We start from the raw sequence: 25,094 nt of genomic DNA, 5'->3' as shown, positions 1-25,094 counted from the left end.
GGCTGGCCCATCATCTCCACTTAGATATCTAATATACATTATAAACTTAGTATGTCTAAAACTGAACAACTCATCTTGCCTACTTCAGCCAAACCTGCTCTTTCTGCAGTCTTTCCTATCTTAATAAATGGAAAATCTTTCCAGCTGTTTGAGCCAGAAACCTTGAAATCATCCTTGACTTCTCTATTTCACATCCATATTTAATGAACAGATCCTATTGGCTCTACTTTCAAAATATATGCAAAACTGAAATGCTTCTCATTAACTCTACCACTACCACCCTTATCTAAGCCACCATTATCTGCTATCTGGATTACTTTAATAGCCTCCCAACTTGATTATATTTTTCCATTTTTGCCTTTCCTATGGTCTTTTAACAAATCCTTTTAAAACCACTTGTCAAATCATGTCACTTGAAAAATCTGCAATGGCTTCACATCTTAAAATAAAAGCTAAAATCATAAAGTGATTCCAATCAAATCTCTGGAGGATTTTCTGTAGAAATTGGCAAACTGATTATAAAATTTGTATGAAAAAGCAATAGAACTGGCATAGTCAAAACAATTTTTAAAAAAGAAGAAGAAAGCTGGAGGACTCACACTACCAGAGTTCAGGACAGTATGGTATTGGCAAAAAGATGGACCAATAGGTCAGTGGAATGGACTAAAGAGGCTAGAAGTAGGTCCACACATACCCGATCAATTGATTTTTCAACAGAGGTGCAAAGGCAATTCACTGGAGAAAGGATAGTCTTTTCAACATATGATGCTACAATTGGATATTCATATGCAAAAAATATTTATTAAACACTTCAATTCATACCTTGCATCACAAGCAAAAGTTAACTCAAAATGGGTCATAGTTCTAAATGTAAAACCTAAAACTATTGAAATTCTAGAAGAAAACGCAGGAGAAAATCTTCATGACCTTGAGTTAGGCAAAGATGTATTAGATCTAACACCAAAGACACCATCCATAAAATAACAAATATTAAAATCGGAGTTCATCAAAATTAAGAACTTGTATTATTTGAAAGACACTGTTAAGAAATTGGAAAGACAGCCATGTATTGGGAGAAAATCATATATATCTGTTGTCCAGAATGCATAAAAATCTCTCAAAACTCAATAATAAGAAAATAACCCAAATTTAAAAATGGACAAAATATTTAAACAGACATTTCACCAAAAAAGATATATAAAAGGCAAATTAGTACATGAAAATATGCTCAACATTCTTAGTCATTAAGGAAATGCAAATTAAAACAATATATCCACACCTTTTAGAATGGTTTTCTAAAAGAAAAAGGGACAATACTGGCAAAGATGAGGAGCAGCTGGAAGTCATACATTAATGCTGAGAATGCAAAATAACACATCCACCTTGAAAATTAGCTTGGTACTTTCTTGTAAAGTTATAAATACATATACCCTATGACCCAGCAGTCACACTCCTAGGTATTTACTTATACAAGTGAAACGAAAGTAACTGTAAAGTTTATGTTCACACAAAGCAGTTTATGATCACACAAAAATGTTTATAGCAGTGTTATTTGTAGCCACCAAAACCTGGAAACAACTGAAGTGTCCCTAAACTGGAAAAGGGATAATCAAATTGTAGTGTATCTGCATAATGGACTACTACTCAACAATAAATTGGAACAAATTAACTACCGATATATTCAACAACATGGGTAAGTCTCAAATACATTATGCTAAATGAAGGAAGCCATTTATATGACATCATGATTACATTTATTTAACATTCTGGAAAAGACAAAACTAAGGATAGAAAACAGGTTATTAACAGGAAGGGATAAAGAAATTTGTAGGGGTGGGGAGAGGTAATAGAACTGTTCCTTATCTTGATTGGTGATGGTAGTTATGCAAATGTATGCATTTGTCAAAATTTACAGAACTGACAGATTTTAGTGTGTATAAATTATACCTTAATTTTAAAATGGGAAAAAATGATTAACTGGCCTTCTCAAGGCCATGTATGATCTAATTGCCTCTTTCCTTTGGTTCCTCTCTAATTTTAACTCCTATGCTTCTCTCCTTGCTCATTCTGCTCCAGACACATCAGCTGTCTTGCTATTCCTTAGTCAAGCTAGGCATCAGGGCCTTGGTATTTACTATAACTGCTCCTGCCTATAATATACTTCTACTCAATCTAAATATCCATGTGGATTTCTCTCTCCTTTAGGCCTTTGCTTACTGAAGCTTACATTATTTAAAATTTTGCCCCTCCCTCCCTTCTACTAGCATTCCCTACACTCCGTCCATAGTCCTCATCATTATGTGACAAACTATATACAGTCATGAGTCACTTAATGACGGAGATATGTTCTGAGAAATGCATCATTAGCAATTTCATCATTGTATGAACATTATAAAGTTTGCTTACACAAACCTAGATGGTATGGCCTACTAATACACCTAGGGTATATGGTATAGTCTATTGCTCCTAGGCTACAACCTTGGACAGCCTGTTACTGTACTGAATACTGTAGGCAGTTGTAACACACTGGCAAGTATTTGTTTATCTAAACATATCTAAACATAGAAAAGGTGCTGTAAAAATATGGCATAAAAGATAAAAAAAAGATAGTATACATGTATAAGGCACTTAACCATGAGTGGAGCTTTCAGGACTGGAAGTTGCTCTAGGTGAGTCAGTGAGTAAGTAGTGAGTGAATATGAAGGCTTAGGACATTACCGTACACTACTGTACACTTTATAAACACTGTACACTTTGGCTACACTAAATTTACCAAAAAAAATTTCTTTTTTCAGTAACAATTTTAGCTTACTGTAACATTTTTGCTTTATAAACCTTTAACTTATTTTAACTTTTTAATTCTTTTGCCATAACACTTAGCTTAAAACACACATTGTATAGCTATACAATTTTCTTTTTCTTTATATACTTATTCTATAAGCTTTTTTCTATTTTTAAAAGGTTTTTTTTCCACTTTTAAACTTTTTTGTTAAAAAAATACACACTTTAGCCCAGGCCTGTACTGGGTCAATATATCACTGTCTTCCACCTCTACATCTTGTTCCACTGGAAGATCTTCAGGGGCACTAACAGATAGGGAGCTGTCATCTCCTAAAATAGCAATGCTGCCCTCTAGAATACCTCCTGAATAACCTGCCTGAGGCTGTTTTACAGTTTTTGTTTTGTTTTATTTTATTTTTATTTTTGAGACAGGGTCTCAATCTGTTGCCTGGGCTAGAATACAGTCGCTCACTGCAGCCTCAAACTCCTAAGCTTAAGCGGTCCCCTTGCCTAAGCCTCTCGAGTAGGTGAGACTATAGGCATGCAGCACCATGTCCAGCTAGTTTTTGTATGGTTTGTAGAGATGGGAGGTCTCACTGTGTTGCTCAGGCTGGTCTCAAACTCCTGACCTCAAGTGATCCTCCCGCCTCAGCCTCCTAAAGTGCTGGGATTACATGCATAAGCCACCATGCCTGACCTATAGTTAACTTTTTATAAGTAGAAGTATACTCTAAAATAACAATCAAAAGTATAGTATAGTAAATACTAGGAAATGGGAATTTTTCAGCTCCATTATAATCTTACAGGAGCACTGTGGTGTATGCAGTCCAGCATTGATCAAAACATCCTTATGTGGCATATAACTTTATTTTCCTATGTGTGTCTTTGTTGTCTTTATCCCCACCCTACAAGAATATAAGCTCCATTTAGGTAGAACGTTTTATCTACTTTGTTCACTGCTATTGTCCCATCATTTAGAACAATGCCTGACACATACAAGGTACTCAGTAAGAATTCGTGAAATTAATGAATGTTAGCTATAGACTATTTAACACTAGGCTTCAGCCAGCTATAAAATGTTATTTGGTATATACTCATAGAAGCCTACATGATATTGTGTGTGTGCATGTATTTATATATCTGTATGTGTATGTGTAAGTAAATTAAGCTGATCTTTGATTTGTATTGTAAGAGATTGGTATAAGTGTATATTATTTTTTCTTCTTAAAAATGTAATTGTATAAAAACAGTCTTGTGGGGCCGGATGTGGTGGCTCACGCCTATAATCCTAGCACTCTGGGAGGCCAAGGTGGGCGGATCGCTCAAGGTCAGGAGTTCAAGACCAGCCTGAGCAAGAGCGAGACCCTGTCTCTACTAAAAATAGAAACAAATTAATTGGCCAACTAAAAATATAAGTAGAAAAAATTATCTGGGCATAGTGGTACATGCCTGTAGTCCCAGCTACTCGGGAGGCTGAGGCAGGAGGATCTCCTGAGCCCGAGAGTTTGAGGTTGCTGTGAGCGAGGCTAACGCCACAGCACTCTAGCCCAGGCAACAGAATGAGACTCTGTCTCAAAAAAAAAAAAAAAAAAAAAAAACAGTCTTGTGGGTATCTCTTTTCAATGCCTAATTTCACTTCAAAACATGTCCCCAGTTCTCATCCTCAGATGTAAATGCTTTAAATATTCAGATATTTTTAGTAAGAAAAAGTCCAAGATCAGTTCATATTTTTAATTTATACCAGGTTTCCTTGTTTTATTACAAACCTAAAATAATGCAAACAAAAAACTGTATTTGTTGAACAAACCAATTTGAAGTTTAACAATGGTGTTTACTATGACTGCTGTTTGAATGTAGGTGTCTTTTATGTTATTGTTTTACAACTGTTTGCTTACATGAGGCCCTTGCTCCTAGCCAGTATATTTGAAACTGAACTACTGATGTATTTTTGTTCTTTTTGCCAGCAAAACTGCTGGGTGTTCAGATCCCAAGGTTACTGACTTACCTAATATCTCTTTATTGTTTTCCACATTGTTCCACTGGTGTAGGATATCTGAGGTCTGTTTTCCTTCTGGGGGAAAGCCCTGGAGACTGTGTACATTGAGGAGCAGACATTGTCTGTACAATGAATGGAGTAATGAGCTACTGTTGTTTATTCTTCTATAGTATAATTGGTTGAGTTCAGACAATGATGTAGCATCTGTTGTTATACTCTGCAGGGAAATGTCAAAATAGAAAGTAAGCAGACAGGTGGATTAAAGGGAGAGCAGGAGAGGAAACCAGAAAATATCACATTAAGTTCTGATTTAAAGTAGTTGCAAAGGAATAATCATAACAATAATGGTAACACCACCAACTGTCATCTGTTGATCACAGTGTTAACACAACATGAGGATCAGTGCTAGGCATTTGTCATTAATTGAGTGCTGACCATGTATCAACACTAAGTGTTTTAAAAATATTCTGCATGGCCGGGCGCGGTGGCTCACGCCTGTAATCCTAGCTCTTGGGAGGCCGAGGCGGGCGGATTGCTCAAGGTCAGGAGTTCAAAACCAGCCTGAGCAAGAGCAAGACCCTGTCTCTACTATAAATAGAAAGAAATTAATTGGCCAACTGATATATATATAAAAAATTAGCCGGGCATGGTGGCACATGCCTGTAGTCCCAGCTACTCGGGAGGCTGAGGCAGAAGGATCGCTCGAGCCCAGGAGTTTGAGGTTGCTGTGAGCTAGGCTGACGCCATGGCACTCATTCTAGCCTGGACAACAAAGCGAGACTCTGTCTCAAAAAAAAAAAAAAAAAAAAAAAAAATATTCTGCATGTTATATAAGGACCTTATAAGGAAGATGTTATTGGCCCTATTTCTGTTTGTTTTTTTTTTTTAATTTTTGTTGTTCTTGTTGTTTTTTTAATTGAGACAGTTTCTAACCCAGATTGGTACACACCACCACACCGGTCTTTTTGTTGTTGTTGTTGTTAACATGGGGTCTCGCTATGTTGCTCAGACTAGTCCCAAACTCCTGGCCCCAGGCAGTCCTCCCACCTAGGTCTGCCAAAGTGCTGGGATTACAGGCATGAGCCACCTTCCCAGCCCCTATTTCTTATATAAGGAAACTAAAGTTCACAAAGACTGTCATTTGCCTTATTGCCAGGATTTGAACCTATGTCTGTCATATCCCAAAACCTATGTTCCTAATCATAATACTGCATTTAATTGAAGTTTTTAAACTGCACTATTAGAAGTCAGAATAATGATTAACTTTCAGAGGAGGTAGTTCCCAGGAAGGGGCATGTTTCTGAGATACTTCTAGTTATACAAGCATACTAACTTTCTGAAAACTATGAAGTTGTAACCTTAAGATTTATGTACTCTTTCATAAGTTATACTTGAGGTGATAAATATGTTCTGGAAATAGTAATGGTACAACATTGTGAATGTACTTAATGCCACTGAATTGGACACTTAAAAATGATTAAAATAGTTTAAAATTTAATGCATATAAACACCCAAATGATGGCAATGGCTACCTCTTGCCATTGCCATCCACCAATTACTTTTAATGTTTTTCTTATTTAATCTATTTTTGCAATGAGTTTATATTACTTTTATAATCAGAAATAATGTTTTTAAATCTCAAAGATATGGTTTTAAAGAACTACCAATGTTATTGAGAAATAAATGATTGATTCCATTAATAATTTGGAAAATATATATAACTCTTATCCACAGAAATTTACACCTATAAGCAAGTCATGGTTTGCTCTTAACAGTGGTCTCCAATCTTTTTGGCACTAGGGACTGGTTTCATGGAAGACAGTTTTTCCACAGGTCTGGGAGAGGCAGGGCTCAGGCAGTGATGCAAGTTATGGGGACTGGCTGTAAATACAGATGAAGCTTCACTCCCTTGCCAGTCACTCACTTACCTCCTGCTGTGGGACACCCCCCCCTTCCCTAAGTTTCATGAAAGTCAATTTTTCCACAGATGGGGGAGGGGAGTTTGGGAGGGATGGCAGAGGTAGTGGAGCTCTGGAACTCTGCCGTGGACTGGGGGTTGAGCACTGCAGCCTTAAAGGACATATATATGGAAAATTAATCTGAACAGTTGATGCTAGAAGGAGTCAGACCTCAGAGGAAGGAGAGTCAAGATGTTTAGTTCTTGGTTACTAGAAGTAGAGATCGTGATATTCAGATTCTTTTAGCATTTATTGGACAGCTACTATGTGTCTATAACCATACTAAACACTTTCACATGCATTATTTCATTTAGCATGCATAATTTTATTTCATTGGCATGTTAGTTTATTCTTTCCCTTACCATACGTATTGAGCACTACTTTGTGCTATGCACAATACTTGGAATAAGAAATAAGATATGCTCCCATGCACTTACAGAGCTTGCAGGCTAATGAGAAAGCCAGACTCTAAACAGATAACTGTGGTACAGTATAGTGAATGTTATAATAGACATATTATTATACAACTACCATTTAATTTTGATATACACAGTTTCATCCATTCATTGGGTTATTAGTAGATGACAGTGTTACAAAAAATTTTTTTTAATTTTAAATTCTCTCAGGCTTTTTCTTCTCCAGATTTCTTTTTATTTATTTATTTTTAATTTCATAAAATATTTTAATATTTGGAAATATTCAGCTGAAAATCATTGCTGACTCAGAAAACCAATATTATTAATAGATAAACTTCCCCTCATACTATCAGAAAGGAAGGCAAAAGTAACTCGTTTCACTTCCTATTCTTCTGATTTTTGAACTATATTTCTTAGGTCACCATTTCTGGGTATTAGTTTCCCCACATAAAAAATGAGAGTTGGCTGGGTGCAGTGGCTCACAACTCGGTAATCCCAGCACTTTGGGAGGCTGATGCGGGAGGATCCGTTGAGTCCAGGAGTTTGAGACCGGCCTGGGCAACATAGTGAAACTCCATCTTCACACAAACACACACACACACACACAATTTTTTTAAGGAGAGTGTAGGACTATTTGGCCAATGCAACCTCTTCCAGGTCTGAAATTCTATGTAGCTCTTTTCTTCTTTCTACAAATAATAAAAGCAATCATTGCTGAAGCCTATTATGTGTCAGACACCACACTGTGAACTTTACTTATGTTATGTGGGTAATTCCCATCTCTGTAATCCCCTGTAAGGTAAGTGGTTATATAGTACCTCCAAAAGGAAAATGACCTCAAAGTCATAGGAGAGACTAGCTTTCCTTACACACTACAGAAATTTCAAATGACTTCTTAAAAATACTTTCATATTAGGACCAACGACATTCTCCTAAATGATACCGAAATTGACTAATTTCTTATCCATATTCATGTCTGAGCAAACTTTGCTTTTCTGTTTGTTATTTTCAACATATAATACATTTACATAAGTCAAAAGTCAAAAATATAATGAGATATATACAGAAAACATTCTCTGTCACCTTTTTCAGCCTGTTTCCTCTACCCTCTGTAGGTTACCATATTTATTCCTTTCTTTTTATTTATCTAAGTTTGTTGATTTCCTCTAAAGAACCAGCTTATTTATTGGTTGAGTAGTTATATTTTTCTTTTTTTCTAACTTATTCCTTTGTGCTTCTAGCTTTAATAATTAATTATTTTATTCTCGGCATTCCTTCCATTTGTTTTATTGTATTTTTCCCTAGCCTTTTGAGTCCAATTCTTAATTCACTTATTTTTATTCTTTCATTTTTATTGATACAAGAATTTTAAGGCTATGAATTTCCTCTGAGCATAAGCACTGCTTTAGATGAATCCCATAGATTCTAAGATGAAGTATTTCTCAAGGTGCTAGAGACAAAAAAGATTTTAGTGGATTTCTGCCATAGGTTCCAGCGGGAGTAGGGACTTCAGAGACCCTCTAACCTCCTTCCAGTGGAATGTCACAAATGTGAAACAATGTAATACTGAAACCTGGATTCAAGCCCATCTCTAGCCATAAGATCTCCCAACAGTTTACCTATTTGAATCTATATTTTTATCTGTAAAATGAAGAGTTTGGTCCATCTGTAGGTACAGAAATCAATCATTCTGAGACTTGGCCAAATCCCATAGCAAGTTAGTGGCAAAGCTGGAACTAGGACTGTGATCTCCAACTTCCAGTAAACCTGATATTTAAATTTCTTTCCATTCCATTTTTTTAACTTTTCTTTTATTGTGGCTATATATATATATACACACACACATATATATACATACACACTATTTTTAAGTGTATAATTCAGTGGCATTAATTATATTCACAATATTGTCCAACCATTACCACTATTTCCAAAATTTTTCATCACCCCCCTAACAGAATCTTTCCATTCCATTTTGACATTAACACATTATCTGGTATTCTACAAACTCTTCAGTTACATCTACTTGAGAAATTTTTCTCAAACATTATAAACGTTTATGTATGTGTGTGTCTTTCATCTAATAGCTTTAATTCATACCCTAGAAAGGAATCAGTTGGGTATTTGATACCTATTTCCTTGGTCACAAGTATCTGAGCCATTCAGTTTAAAAAAGAAAAAAAGCCTTTCTTTTCTACATAGTTACCTATCGATTTAATAATATGTGTCATCAAGGTGGAATTTATTTTAATTAATTACCTATTGGGCTAATATTTAAAAAATGAAAAATACATGACTATTGTTCAAGCGTGAGGCTTGGTTAGTAAATGGGTCAGTGACTTTTCAATGAGTTTCTGGAAAGCAGCAGTCTTTTTCTAATCTTTCTTTCCCCCACCCTACAGTCCCATCCATCTCACATTTTAACACCTAGTTTTTGTTCTTCTTAGGCTATCCGGCTCTCCTTAGAGCAAGCCCTGCCTCCAGAGCCAAAGGAAGAAAATGCTGAGCCTGTGAGCAAACTGAGGATCCGGACCCCCAGTGGCGAGTTCCTGGAGCGGCGTTTCCTGGCCAGCAATAAGCTCCAGATTGTCTTTGATTTTGTAGCTTCCAAAGGATTTCCATGGGATGAGTTCAAGTTACTGAGCACCTTTCCTAGGAGAGACGTAAGTTCCCACGCCTATCTTGGGAAGTATGTCCAGATGGGAGATATCCCATCATTAGAGCTGAACAAAGGAGCCCAAGAAAAGTCACATGGTACAGGGTACTACAAGACACCCAGACGTCCTTCTTTGTTATTTATATCATTCTCTCCTCAGCTTTTGGAGAAGTTATGGCTTCCTAAGCCAGCAGACATGTATGTACCCAGTAGTATAGACTACTGGGGGAAATATCTTACTACTGTAAGAAATTGTTTCTCCTACTGTAGCATTCACACAGGCTTTCCTGAGGTCTCATCTCTGTATACCTCAGAGTATACCTGAGAACTGTGTGCTTAACAGCTTAGCAGTTAGAGATCAAGGTCAACCATTATAGGTTTACTAAGAATGAGTCATGTTAAACAAAGAATATTTTATGATTTGATAGTCTTACTAGCCTGGGAAGTCAGGGAGGGTGACCTATATTCACTGTGTACCTGTATTTCAGAATGGTATTTGATGGAATTCTGGGGCAAAGTAGAGAGATACAGATCTATAGTTAGGTGGATTTATTGCTGATTAAACGGTTGTGTTCAGAAAATGTTGACTGCCGTCTCCATGTAGGGAACCAAGAGACTCTATATTTAATCCTTTATTATTCATCATATTTATTGGCAACCTAAATGCAGACTTTAGCAGATTTATGGATTATGAAAAATAAAATTCAAGAAAACCTTAAAATACTGAAACTGTAGCCAGAAATGAAGCTGCTGAAATCTTACAGAAATATGTAGAAATAGATTCCTTTAGCAAAAGTTATTGTTGAATGAAGCTGAATATACATTAATAATGTGTTGTGGCTGCCAACAAAAAAGTTAACTGCATTTTTAGAGGTGTAATCCCAACAAGAAAATAACTTAATGGTACTACACTAAGATAAGCCTGAAGAAATAAGAGCATGTCTAGAACAGGGTTAGTAGGAAGGTGAGGGAACTAGAAATCATGTCATTTGAGGAACATTATCTCTAGAGAAAGAAAGGCTGTAGAAGACATGGTTATTATCATTAGCTACTAGAAGGCCTGCCATGTAAACAAGGGATCTGACTTTGTGAGGCTCCAGCAGCATCACTGGGACCAATGAGTTGAAAATTAATGGAGGCAAATTTTACCTAACACAAGAAAACATTTTCTCAGAAAGGAATATTTTGTGTTGTGAAGTGTTAATTTTCCTATCACTAGAGATTACCAACCACTGCTCTTTTCAGCAGTAATGGATATATATGGAAAGAGATTCATCCCTGATATTTCTGCTTTACCTGGATTGGGACTTGGATTGGCTTAACTCTAAGATACATAGTAGGTCTTAATACTCCACAATTCCATTTTGATCTAAATCTAGTAACCTAGCATACCAAAACCAACAATTTAGCTAAGGCTCATCTAAGTCCCTCACATTGACTGTCAGATTTACAGGATAAAGACATAAACCAGTGGTATGTTTTTAGCTCTACCACCCAACCACAATTCCCTCTGAGTGGGATGAGGATCCCAACACACATATCTAGGCCCCGGAGACTATAGTTAACCCCAGGCACTGGCCATTGGTCCTTCTCTCCCTGGCCTCACCTATTGCTCCAAGCTCTTTCCCTTTATTCATATATAAGGCACAGACATGCACATATATGCACATCTTCTTACCACACAGCCAGCTAAGAAAACTACCTTAAATTTTCTGTCACTGAAGATCAACTCTAAATGTGTCAACATTTAGAGAACCATTATCAAAGTATTCAAGATCAGCCTGGTTCTCATGCTTTGTTTGTGATGAACATCTCACCTTGGAGAGCTTACAAAACTTAGGAGCTCAATTTGTCCTTCCCAATTTTTAAAATTAAATTTTAGTTTCTTTCAAATTGACTTTTAAACCTGATTAGTGACAAGGGTCAGGGAGAGGATATCTTAAAAGGAGTTAGGCTTTTTGATTAATATTAACGGCCGGGCGCAGTGGCTCACGCCTGTAATCCTAGCACTCTGGGAAGCCGAGGCGGGCGGATTGCTCAAGGTCAGGAGTTCGAAACCAGCCTGAGCAAGAGCAAGACCCCGTCTCTACCCTAAATAGAAAGAAATTAATTGGCCAAGTAATATATATATAGAAAAAATTAGCCGGGCATGGTGGCGCATGCCTGTAGTCCCAGCTAGTCGGGAGGCCGAGGCAGCAGGATTGCTTGAGCCCAGGAGATTGAGGTTGCTGTGAGCTAGGCTAATGCCATGGCACTCACTCTAGCCTGGGCAACAAAGCGAGACTCTGTCTCAAAAAAAATTAACAACCTCTTCCCAGAGGGTATAAATATGGACTGTGAAAAGTTGCTATTGCAAAGAAGCAGGGGAACTGTAATATGAAAAGTTTGGCCCAGTTTCCCAGAGAAGTTTGCTTCTATAGGAGAAATCAAGAGCCTCCCCCATATCCATCAACAAGTCTATTTTATTCAGTTTGGTCCTTGGTCAAACTGAAATTATCTGCCACAGAGTCATTTTTTTCAAAATCTCACTCTGATCATTCCATCTTGCTTAAAAAACTCTTTAGTAGTTCTGTACTGCCCTAGGATAAATATAGACCCCTTAGAATGTTTCCAAAAATTCTTTACAATCTGGTCCATTCCTACCTTTCCCACCTTATATCGTGCCTCTCATTACTTATTTCCATCACCATGAAATAAGAGATTGTTCACTATTCACTAAAGGCACAAGAGACTCTCATGCCTCTGTGCTTTTGTGTAATCTGTCCTTTCTTATCCAACCTCTCCACTTTTCCAGGCCTGTTTGAACTCATCTTTTAATGCCTAGCTCAAATGTCATCTCCTCTGTGAAGCCCTACCTCTTCTCCCAAGCTTCTGACCTATGTACCACTGGCAATTTGTACATTCCTCTCTTATAGCACTTGTCCTATTATTCTATAATGATTTTCAAAGACAGTCCATATCATGTTCATATCTGTCTCCCCTGTACTTCTTAGCATGGTACCTCATATATAAGCATTCAGTAACTGTTGTTGAATGTTAATAACCTCAGGCTCCCCTAAATCTGGTTCCAGAGTGAATGGAGAGGCTCTTCCAAATGAGAGCAGATGCCCTCCAGGGGTGGAGAACCTGCAGCCTTGGGGCCACATGTAGCCTTCTAGATTCTTGAGTGCAGTTTTTTGACTGAATCCAAATTTTACAGAACAAATCCTTTTAATAAAGGGATCTGGAGGGCCACATGTGACCTTGAGACCTCAGGTTTCCCACCCCTGTGTGGCCCACCCAGATTCCAGACCTAAACCCAGAAAGCCCACCCAGGACTCTTTAGGCCTCCTAGAGCCAGGGGTGGTGTGAGAGTTAATGGCTCTTCATCCTTCTCTGAATTCTCTTTCAAGTCAAATGACTAGTGTTTTTGCAAGGCTATTCTGTAACAGCCATCTGTGTCTGCAAGGATTAGGATCTAATTTGTAAAAGTCATCTTAAATTACAGCCAAACTAAAGACTGTTAAAAAGCACATCTTAAGACCTTGCCTCTTTAATAACAAATAATAGAAGACTCTAGTAGTCTTATTGTGTCTATAGCCTTTTTTCCACAAAGGAGAGACTGGTTTCTCACCAAAGGACCTGTTAAACGTTCTGCTGTACCTCCATCTCTCCACAACCAAAACAATACTTTATGTTAAGATTTCTCAGCTGTCTAATGATTTACTAAATGTCTGCTGGGTATATTTCACTGAATTGAGCACTGTGGGACAACCAAAATAGCAGTAAACATAGGACTTCCCCAGAAGAGTTAATTGTTAAGTTGTAAGAGCATTGAATTATTTGGTTTGGTTTTGTTTTCTTTTCCTTTTTTTCTATTTTTATAATAACAGTTACCAAGAGAAGGGGTAGTATTTATTTGATCATTAATTTCATGTCATTAATTTCTACCTCTTGGACATGTTAAAGCCATATGAACATCAGTGGCCCATCTGCCTTACCTGGTTGTTGCCCATGAATGAAGTAGTTGAGTCCTAAAAACTGAGTAATGACACTGAGTCCACTACTACTCCTATATTCTGACTCCTGTCTCTCTTGTCAGAATAAGGGACTGCTGCCCTCTGGGCCTACAGTGGCCCAGACACAAGCCGTTCTCAGAAAACCTGATTGTCACTTAAGCTGTTTGATATAATGTTGTCAGTATCCCCAACCTTCCTTTCCTGTGCTATTTCCTTATCTTCCCTTTTCTCTCCTCCTTCCTCTCCCACCCCTCTCCTTTCTTATCCTATTTTCCCCTTTTTCTGTTTCCCCTTCTTTCCACTCTTCCCTCCTCCATATTTCTTTATTTCACAACTTTTTTTCCTGCCTCCTCTGTTTTCTTTTTTTGCCTACTCATATCCATGTCACTCAGAAGAGCTCTACCTACAAATGGAAAAGGAGGTCTTTCAATTTATAAAATGACTGGAGAGCATTAGAAAAGGAGGATGAGGAATGACAGGTGAGCTCCCCGGACTGATGGTCCATGTGCCTTGTCACTGATATAATCACATAGCCCCTGTTTTTGCCTCAAGAGCATGTCTTCCTTCAGATCTATGGATGTGAACCCCCAAAACAGACAAATATGCATTCAGGAATAAACTGTATTTGGGGCTGGGCATGGTGGCTCACCCCCATAATCTTAGCACTCTAGGAGGCTGAGGTGGGCGGATCGATTGAGCTCAGGAGTTCGAAACCAGCCTGAGCAAGAGCGAGACCCCCGTTTCTACCAAAAATAGAAAAAACTTTGGAAAAGTTTCTGTTCATTTCCTTTGCCCATTTCTTGATGGGGTTGTTTGGTTTTTTTTCTTGTTAATTCTTTTAAGTTCTAGATAGATTGTTGTTATCAGAACTTTATCGGAAGTGTAGAGAGCAAATATTTTCTCCCATTCTGTAGGTTGTCTATTTGCTCTAATGATAGTTTCTTTGGCTGAGCAGAAGCTTTTTGTTTTGTTTTGTTTTGTTTTGTTTTTTTTTTTGAGACAGAATCTCACTTTGTTGTCCAGGCTAGAGTGAGTGCCGTGGCGTCAGCCTAGCTCACAGCAACCTCAAACTCCTGGGCTCGAGTGATCCTTCTGCCTCAGCCTCCCGGGTAGCTGGGACTACAGGCATGCGCCACCATGCCCGGCTAATTTTTTATATATATATCAGTTGGCCAATTAATTTCTTTCTATTTATAGTAGAGACGGGGTCTCGCTCTTGCTCAGGCTGGTTTTGAACTCCTGACCTTGAGCAATCCGCCCGCCTCGGCCTCCCAAGAGCTAGGATTACAGGCGTGAGCCACAGCGCCCGGCCTGAGCAGAAGCTTTTTAATTTGATCAGATCCCATTTGTTTATTTTTGTTGCTGCGGTGATTGCTTTCATTTCTTCCTCTTTGAAAGAAAATGGTACTGTCTGTTTGAGAGAGTTGAGATAAGTAAGAGATAAATGAATGTAAACTACTGTGTCCCTAGGACATAAAACAGTATCTGCTATAATTATCCTAAGTAGAGAGAAGTAGTAGTAGTAGTAGGAAGGTCTTGCAGCTAAAGAAGCATGGCAGCAGTAAATGCTACTCTAGAATGGTGATGGATATTTGCATTACAAATATCCAAATGCTCTAACTCAGAAGAATATATCATTGAAATTGTAATATCTCATATTTGAGAAGGATTTCAGATATATCAAGACTAATGTTATCATTTTACTGATGGGAGAATCAAGGCATGGTAAAATTAAGCACTTAAATCATATGATCAATCATAACAGCTCTGATACTAACACTCAAGTTTTCTTATGACTGTTACTTTTTATGATTGTTGGGTCCTTTTAAAAAATCGTTTAATATATTATAGAGAACCTGTGGCCTCAAGGCTACCTGTGGCCCTCCAGATCCCCAAGTGTGGCCCCTCAACTGAATCCAAACTTCACAGAAAAAAATCCCTTTATTAAAAGGATTTGTTCTGTAAAATTTGGATTCAGTCTTTTGAAAAAGGCCACACTCAAGGATCCAGAAGGCCACATGTGGCCCCAAGACCTCAGGTTCCCCACCCCAAAGTAGCTCCAAGCACCAGTATTTTAAAATATTTTGTACTTCAATAACTTTTGTATTTTAAACCTATAATATTGCAATGGAATTGATTTTTCAATTTACAGTAGACTGAGTCTGATTTAAAAAAAGAACAAAGCCAAAAGGAAAAACTTTAATGCCATTGAACTACTTATATCTTTAAGCTTTGTTCTCAAAATAAACCCAGATGAAGTATCTAATTGGTGAAATACATGTTGAAGTTACTACTGCTGAGTTCCCTCCATTCCTTTCAAGTTTTGGGTTTGTTTTTTTTTTACTTTGTTTTGAGCTTTTTTTTAATCAATAGATTTAGGGGGTATAAGTAGTTTTTGATACATGAATGAATTGTATAGTGGTAAAATCACTCGCGTTTAGAATACCCATCACCTGAATAATCTACATTGTACTCAATAGATAATTTTTGATCCCTCACCCTTCTCGTACTCCCCCTATTCTGAGGCTTCCAAGTCCATCGCACAATTCTGTAACACTATATATACCCATCGTTCAGCTCCCACTTATAAGTGAATACATGTGTTATTTTTCTATTTCTGAGATACTTCGCTTAGGATAATGGCTTCCAGTTCCATCCAAGTTGCTGTGCAATATATTATTTCATTCTTTTTTATGGCTGAGTAATATTCCATGGTGTGTGTGTATCAAATTTTCTTTATCTACTCATCAGTTGATGGGCACTTACTTAAGTTGACTCTATATCTTTGCAATTATGAATTGTGCTGTGGTAAACATACAAGTGCATGTGTCTTTTTGATATAATGACTTCTTTTCCTTTGGGTAGATACCCAGCAGTGGGATTGCTGGATTGAATGGTAGGTCTACTTTTAGTTCTTTGAGGAATCTCCATATTGTTTTCCTAGAGGCTGTACTAATTTACATTCCCACCAACAGTGTGTAAGCATTCCCTTTTCACTACATCTGTGCCAATATGTATTGGGGCTTTTTTGACTTTTTAATAATGGCCATTCTGACAAGTAAAGTGGTATCTCATTGTGGTTTTAATTTGCATTTCCCTGATGATTAGTGATGTTGCTCATTTTTTCATATGTTTGTTGTCCATTTGTGTATCTTCTTTTGAAAAATGTCTGTTTATGACATTTGCCCACTTTTTAATGTGGGGTTATTTGGTTTTTTCATTGCTGTTTTAAGTGCCTTGTAGATGCTGGATATTTCTGCAAAGCAAAATTTCGTTGAATATTTTTTCCACATCTGTTGAGATGATAGGTTTTTTGTTTTTAATTCTGGATATTAATCCTTTCTTGGATGTATAGTTTACAAATATTTTCTCCCATTCTATACGTTGCCTATTTACTCTGTTGATTTCTTTTGCTTTGCAGAAACTTTTTAGTTTAATTTATTTATTTTTGGTTTTGTTGTATTTGCTTTAGGGATCTTAGTCATAAATTTTTTGCCTAGACTAATATCCAGAAGAATTTTTCCTAAGAGTTCTTCTAGAATTTTGATGGTGTCAGATCTTACATTTAAGTCTTTAATCTATCTCGCGTTAATTTTTGTGTATGGTGAGAGATAGGGATCGAGTTTTTTTCTTTTGCATGTGACTCTCCAATTTTCCCAGGACCATTTATTGAATGAGGTGTCCTTTCCCCAGTGTATGTTTTTGTCTGCTTTGTTGATGGTTCATGTTGGGTAATGTGATGCCTCCAGATTTGTTCTTTTTGTTTAGGATTACTCTGGCTATTTGGGCTCTTTTTTGGTGCCATATGAAATTTAGGATTGTTTTTTCTAATTCTGTGAGAAATGACGTCGGTATTTTGATGGGAGTTGTATTGAATCTGTAAATCACTTTGGGCAGTATGGGCATTTTAACAATATTGATTCTTCTAATCCCTGACCATGGGATGCTTGTCCATTTGTTTATGTCATCAACAATTTCTTTCATTAGTATTTTGTAGTTCTTTTTGTAGAGATCTTTCACCGCCTTGGTTAAGTATTCCTAGATATTTTATTTTCTTTGTAGCTATTATAAATGGTATTCTTGATTTGATTCTCAGTTTGGCTGTTATTAGTGTAGAGAATTGCTATTGATTTGTGTACATTAATTTTATAACCTGAGACTTTACTGAATATATCAATTTTAGGAGTCTTTTGAAGGCATCTTTAGGATTTTCTAGATATAAGATCATATCATTAGCAAAAAGGGATAGTTTCATCTCCTCTCTTCAGATTTGGATACCCTTTATTTCTTTCTCTTGCCTGATTGCTCTGGCTAGGACTTCCAGTACTACGTTGCATAGAAGTGGTAAAGGTGGGAAGTGGGCATCTTTGGTTCCAGTTCTTAGGGGGAATGCTTTCAACTTTACCCCATTCAGTATGATGTTGACTATGGATAGCATGTATGGGTTTTATTATTTTGAGGTATGTTCCTTCTGTGCCTAGTTTGTTAAGAGTCTTTATCATGAAGAGGTGCTGGATTTTGTTGTATGTTTTTTCTGCATCTGTTGAGATGATATGTTTTTTGTTTTTAATTCTGTTTATGTAGTGAATCACACATATTGATTTGTGTATGTGGAACCATCCTTGCCTCCCTGGGATGACACCCACTTGACCATGGTGAATTATCCTTTTGATGTGCTATTGGATTTAGTTTGCTAATACTTTGTTGAGAATTTTTATATCTATGTTCCATGAGGCATATTGGTCTGTATTTTTCCTTTTTTGTTATATCCTTTCCTGGATTTGGTATCAGAGTGATAACTGGCTTTGTAGAATGTGTTAGTCAGTATTTTCTCCTTCTCAATGTTATGGAACAGTGTTAGTAGACTAAGTACCAGTTCTTCTTTGTAAGTCTGGTAGAATTTAACTGTGAATCCATCTGGTCGTGGCTTTTTTGTTGTTATTGTTGTTGAGAGATTTTTTTTTTTTTTACTGATTCAATCTCGCTACTTAATATTGGTCTGTTCAGGATTTGTATTTCTTCCTGATTCAAGCTTGGGAGGTCGTGTGTTTCCAAAATTCTATGCATTTCCTCTAGATTTTCTAGTTTATATGCAGAAGTGTTCATAGCAGTTTCAGATGAATTTTTGTATTTCTGTGGTAGTGGTGTCAGTTGTAATATCTCCTTTATCATTTTTGATTGAGCTTATTTGAATCCTCTCTCTTCTTTTCCTAGTTTATCTGGCTAGTGGTCTGCTGGTTTTGTTTATCTTTTCAAAGAACCAACTTTTCATTTCATTGATCCTATGCATTGTTTTTTGGTTTCAGTTTCATTTAGTTCTGCTCTGATCTTTGTTATAGTATTCTTGCCTTCCACTAATTTTGGGTTTGGTTCATTTTTGTTTTTCTAGTTCCCTGAGATGTGATGTTAGGTTGTTAATTTGTGATCTTTCTGTCTTTTTGATGTAGGCATTTAGTGCTATGAACTTTTTCCCTTAGCACTGCTTTTTCTATATCCCAGAGATTTTGGTAGTTTGTATCCCCATTGTCATTCAATTCAAATAAACTTTTTATTTCCATCTTGATTTCATGATTGACCCAAAGATCATTCAGCAACAGGTTGTTTAATTTCCATGTTTGTGTAGTTTAGAGAATTCCTCTTGGAATTGATTTCTAGATTAACCCACTGTGGTCTGAGAAGATACATGGTAAGATTTTGATTTTTTAAAATTTGCTAAAACTTGTTTTGTGATCTAATATATGGTTTATCTTTGAAAGTATTCCATGTGCTGATGAGGAAAATGTAAATTTTGCGGTTTGGGGGTAGAATGTTCTGTAAATGTCTGTTAGGTCCATTTGTTCTTGAGTCTTGTTTAAATCCAGTGTTTCTTTGTTGATTTTTCTGCCTTGATGATCTGTCTAGTTTTGTCAGTCAAGTGTTGAAGCCCCCACTATTATTATGTTGCTGTTTATTTTGTTTTTTAAGTCTAGTAGTATTTGTTTTATCAATCTGGAAGCTCCAGTGTTAGCTGCATATATATTTAAAATTCTTTTATCTTCTTGTTGAATTGATCCCTTTATAATTATTTAATGACCCTCTTTGTCATTTTTTACTATTGTTGATTTAAAGTCTATTTTATCTGCTATGAGAATAATTACTCCTGCTTTCTTTTGCTTTCCATTTCTGTGGAATTTTTTTCTACCACCTTATCCTGAGTCTGTGCAGCTTTTTTTTTCCTTTGGATACAGGGTCTCACTCTGTCATGTGAGAGAGAATACAGTGGTTGGGTTCCTTGCAGACAGCAGATATTTGGGTTGTGTTTTTTATTCATTCTGTCAATCTATTATATATCTCATAAGTGGGGCATTTAGACATTTACTTTCAATTTTAATATTGATAAGTGAGATACTATTCCAGTTATCATGTTAGTTGCTACCTAATTGTTTTGTATTCCCCCTTGTATTATTGTTTTATAAGAGCTGTGAATTTTTACTTTTGAGTGTTTTTATATTGGAGAGTATCAACCATTCATTTCAGTGTTTTGAGCACTTTTGAACATTTCTTATGCAGCTAGTTTAGTGGTGACAAATTCCCTTAGTGTTTTCTTATCTGGGAAAGATTTTATTTTTCCTTCATTTATGAAACTTAGTTTTGTGGGATGTGAAATTCTTGACTGACAGTAATTCTGTTTAAGAAGACTAAAGGCTGGGCGTGGTGGCTCACGCCTGTAATCCTAGCTCTCTGGGAGGCCAAGGCAGGTGGATCGCTCGAGGTCAGGAGTTTGAAACCAGCCAGAGCAAGAGCGAGACCCCGTCTCTACTATAAATAGAAAGAAATTAATTGGCCAACTAACATATATAGAAAAAATTAGCCGGGCATGGTGGCGCATGCCTGTAGTCCCAGCTACTCGGGAGGCTAAGGCAGGAGGATCGCTTGAGCCCAGGAGTTTGAGGTTGCTGTGAGCTAGGCTGACGCCGTGGCACTCACTCTAGCCTGGGCAACAAAGTGAGACTCTGTCTCAAAAAAAAAAAAAAGAAGAAGAAGACTAAAGATGGCACCCCAATCCTTCTGGCTGGTGAAGTTTCTGCTAAGAAGTCTACTGTTACTCTGATGGGTTTTCCTTTGTAAGTTACTTGATGTTTTGTCTCAGAGCTTGTAGGATTTTCTCCTACACTTCGACTTTGGCCAAACTGATGACCATGTGCCTTGGTGATATCCAGTTTGCAATGAATCTTCTAGGAGTTCATTGACCTTCTTGTATGTGAACGTCTATATCTCTACCATGAGCAGGACAGTTTTCCTCCATTATTCCCTTGAATAGGTTTTCCATGCCTTTTGATTTTTCTTCTTCCCCTTAGGAGTACCTATGATTCTTATATTTGGGTATTTTATATAATCACATATTTCTTAGAGTCTTTGTTTATTTCTCTTGATTCTTTTTTCTTTATTTTTGATTGACTGGGTTAATTCAAAACCTTCAAGCTCTGAAATTCTTTCTTCTGCTTGATTTAGTCTGTTGTTAAAACTTTCCACTGTATTTTGGAATTCCCTAAATGGCTCTTTCATTTCCAGAAGTTTTTTGTTGTTGTTGTTAAACTGTCTGTCTATCTCTTTAGTGAATTTTTCTTTCATATCATGAATTATTATTTTTGTTGTTGTTGTTTCTTTGTGTTGGTTTTCAACTTTCTCATCAATTCCACTGAGCTTACTTGTGATCCTTATTTTGAATTTCATATCTGACATTTCAAAAATTTCCTTTTGGTTGAAGTCCATTACTAGAGAGCTAGTGTAATCCTTTGGGGGGGTGTAAGGAGCCTGTTTTTTCATATTGTCATGGTTCTTATGCTGGTTCCCTCTCATCTGGAACCTCTTCTTCAGCTCAAAACAGATAGCTTTGTAGTTCACCTGTTCTTCTCTACTGGTAACTCTGTTGCTCAGTGTAGACAGGAAGAGGTACACTGCCATTTGGCTTGTGTGGGTAGTTACCCACTGTGGTGTTTCTGGCAATTGTATCAGCTGAACCTCAGACCTCTGGAAGGGTGTTGAGATGCTAGCAGTATTAGACTAGGTTAGGTAATCCCCAATTCCCAGACCCCTGGATGGTTTGCTAGAGTCCTGGAAGGACCAGGCTGAGACTAGGCCAGCAAACTTACCCTCAAGCTTCCCTGGGTTCAGGCGCTGGCAGTGTTAATGAGGGATGGGGTGGAAGAATGCTTAGGCAGGAGAAGGGTGGGTGCACTATGAGCCTGTGGCAGGAAGAGGGGACCCTCTTGATGAGATTAGCAGCCACAGGCAGCTCCAGTACGTACAAACCACTCACACCTCCCTCTCTTGGCAGTGATGGTGGTCTCTGTTCTTCAGGGGCACAAAAGCACCCAGATTCTCAACTCCCACCCTAGCCTACCTGCTGCAGAGGTGGTAGAAGCAGCTCAGCTTGCATTATGCAAGGCTACCACACTGGCTATGCCCTGTCACTGAAATGCTCTGGCAGGGGAGGTGTGGTTGTGCCAAAGACTTGCCTCCATGGAGGGTAGACTCTTCCCAGAAGAGATAAGCAGCTGGGGTGAGAAGACTGCTAGCCTCAAGGGAGGTGGTAGCTTTTGTCCTTTAGGCACTCAACAGCACCTGTCCCTAAGATATTTTATATCATTGTATCTAGTCATTTGAAATTTTCCAGTATGCCTAAATGATCAAGATTCAGAGAATATGAACTATGATTTTGGGATGTAACACAGCTAATATCTAGATGATCACAATATTATCTCTGCTTCTTAACTTCTCTCAAATTTGTTCTTTTCTTCTCCTTCCCTCCATATCACTGCCCAAATCTTCATAGCCCAGATTAAACCTGTGGCTTCCTAATTAATCTCCCTGATTACAGTCTTGCTTATCTCACCCTCCATCCATCCTCCCCACTATCTCTTGAGTTATTTTTCTGACACAGATTATCAGAATATCTCTCTCTATCTTCTGGTTATTAAAAACCTCCAGGGGTTCTAATGGCCAACAGGAAAAAGTCCAAACTCCTTATCAAGACATATAAGATCCCTCATAATTTCTCACCATTTCCTTTTCCTGCTCAGTTCTTCTCACTCCTTCCCATTACTTTCCCACCACAGACATCCCACCACTAAACCACAATAAACTTCTGGACTGAAAGAAACTGAGATCTCACTGAGTTGTTAAGTACATTTACAGAGTTATTTTATTCCTCTTCTTGCCAGTGTTTTATTCCTCTTCTTGCCAGTGTTATTTTATTCCTCTTCTTGCCAGTTAAAGAAACTGAGATCTCACTGAGTTGTTAAGTACATTTACAGAGTTATTTTATTCCTCTTCTTGCCAGTGTTTAGAGGCAGCAAGATAGGTAGTATTAGTACCATTCAACAGATGGGAAACATGAGATTTTGAGGTGAAATTACTTGTTTGAGAGCATGTTCGATTAATGAAACCAGGAACTGCAGTCAGGCCTCCCTATTGCTTTATTTTCAAACATTATGTTGTAAGTAAAAATGTTCTGGATTATTTTGACAGGACACTTGAGTTTATAGGTTGAAATCATTTGGTAAACTGTTCACACAATATTTACAATATTGAAAAGAAACAAAATAGCAAAAGGTTTAAAAGAATAATGTAACTGCTTCTTAAATAGGTATATATGTGAAACTATAATCTGGCATAATAGCAATCTAATTAAAGGGAAAAAATACTCTTTCTAGCTAGGGTGGTTTATATTTCATTAGGTTATTCTGTTTTAGAAATGTATTATTTTATAAATTATAAGTTTCTTAAATTATAATTGTCAAATAAATTATATATCCTTAAAGATGACAATATGATGCTTTGACACATGTATATATTGTAGAAAGATTAAATCAAGCTAATTAACATAAGCATCACCTTACCTACTTATCATTTTTTTGTGGTGAGAATATTTAAAATATCCTTTTTTAGCAATTTTGAAATATACAATACATTATCGTTAACTATGGTCACCATGCTGTGCAATATATCTCTAAAACGTATTTATTGTGTCTCACTGGAACTTTGTATTCCTTGACCAACATCTTCCCTTTCCTACCCCTAACAATAATGCCTTACACATTTAATCAACCTGAAAACTGATATTCTGGGCCAGGGGAGGGAGGGCATCTCTGCTTTATCATTAGAATGACTGAAGAGATGGAAAAGAAAAAAAAATGATATAAAAGAGGGAACATTGGACTGAAAATCAGAAGATCATTTACTAGCTATGCAACCTTAAACAAGGTACTCCCCACCCCATAAATCTAAGTTTTTTTCCCCTTTAAATAATAACAATAAATTCTGCTTATCTCCTAAGACCATAGCATTGTTCAAATAAGGCAATATATATGAGTGTTTTGTAAACTGTGAGGTGCTTTCAAATATGAGAAGTGATGATGATTATCCAACAGCGAAATAAATGTTCAGGATAAATTTTGTAATAATAATAATTGTTGAAGGTTTATAGTACTAGGCCTTATTCTACGTGTCCTCTCTGCATTATCTCATTTAATCCTAAAACTACTCTAAAGATAAATACTCATACTATCTCCACTTTGAGATGGAGAAACTGAGGCACAAAAGAGGTTAAGTAACTTGCCCAGTGTCATAGTAAATATCACAACCGGATACAAACCTAGGTGTATGACTTGAGGGCCTGTGCTCTTAATCCCTATGCCATCATGCCTTCTGAGCCAGGTAAGGAATAATTAGTGAGGTAGATTATCATCTAGAAAAATATTTTCTATGTGTAAATGAAAGTCAGTATTATATATTTGGAAAGATTTCATCATCTCTAATGTCTTCATTTCCTTTTTGTAACTCCTTTTCCTGGGTCACAACCAGATGTAGGTAAAATAAACACTTAGTTGTATTTCATACCCTGTTTATTCAACAAATTTATTTTCTAGGCAATCTTCTCAGTGCTAAGGAATAAGGCATAGTCCTTATTACATTTAAGAATATCCTGGCCTCACACATAACTAATCCTGCACTTCACTGCAGTTCATGCAGTGAGTCCAAAGCATAGTTAGCCAAAAGGGGCAATAGAAGTCAAAGTTGGCCAAAATCCCTGTTGGCCTGGGTGACCAAGAAAGGCTTATAAAAGAGTAGCAGTTGAATAAAACTTTGAAATAGATAGGATTTTTGGTGAGTTGTTAAGAGAAGAACATTCTTCAACAGCTAGGAAAGCTTAAGAAAAGAGGCTAGTGTTGGAAAGCATAAGGCATGTCTAGAAAGTAGAACATAGACCAGATTGGTTGAAATATGTGGGATTTATATAATAAAGTC

The 25,094-nt window shown here is 37.1% G+C and overlaps 1 protein-coding gene across 2 annotated transcripts in view; it reads left to right on the top strand.

Annotated features, from left to right (window-relative positions):
- FAF1 (Fas associated factor 1) overlaps positions 1-25,094 on the top strand; it is a 482,102-nt gene that overhangs the window by 431,240 nt on the left and 25,768 nt on the right. For both annotated transcript variants that reach the window (XM_012776173.3, XM_075998246.1), the window contains one exon: positions 9,599-9,814. In XM_012776173.3, the coding sequence (XP_012631627.1) occupies positions 9,599-9,814 (216 nt within the window). The remainder of the gene's footprint in view (positions 1-9,598; positions 9,815-25,094) is intronic.

Source organism: Microcebus murinus, chromosome 2 (assembly GCF_040939455.1).
Source record: "Microcebus murinus isolate Inina chromosome 2, M.murinus_Inina_mat1.0, whole genome shotgun sequence".
Taxonomy (NCBI): domain Eukaryota; kingdom Metazoa; phylum Chordata; class Mammalia; order Primates; family Cheirogaleidae; genus Microcebus; species Microcebus murinus.
This window is presented reverse-complemented; position numbering and strand designations above follow the sequence as displayed.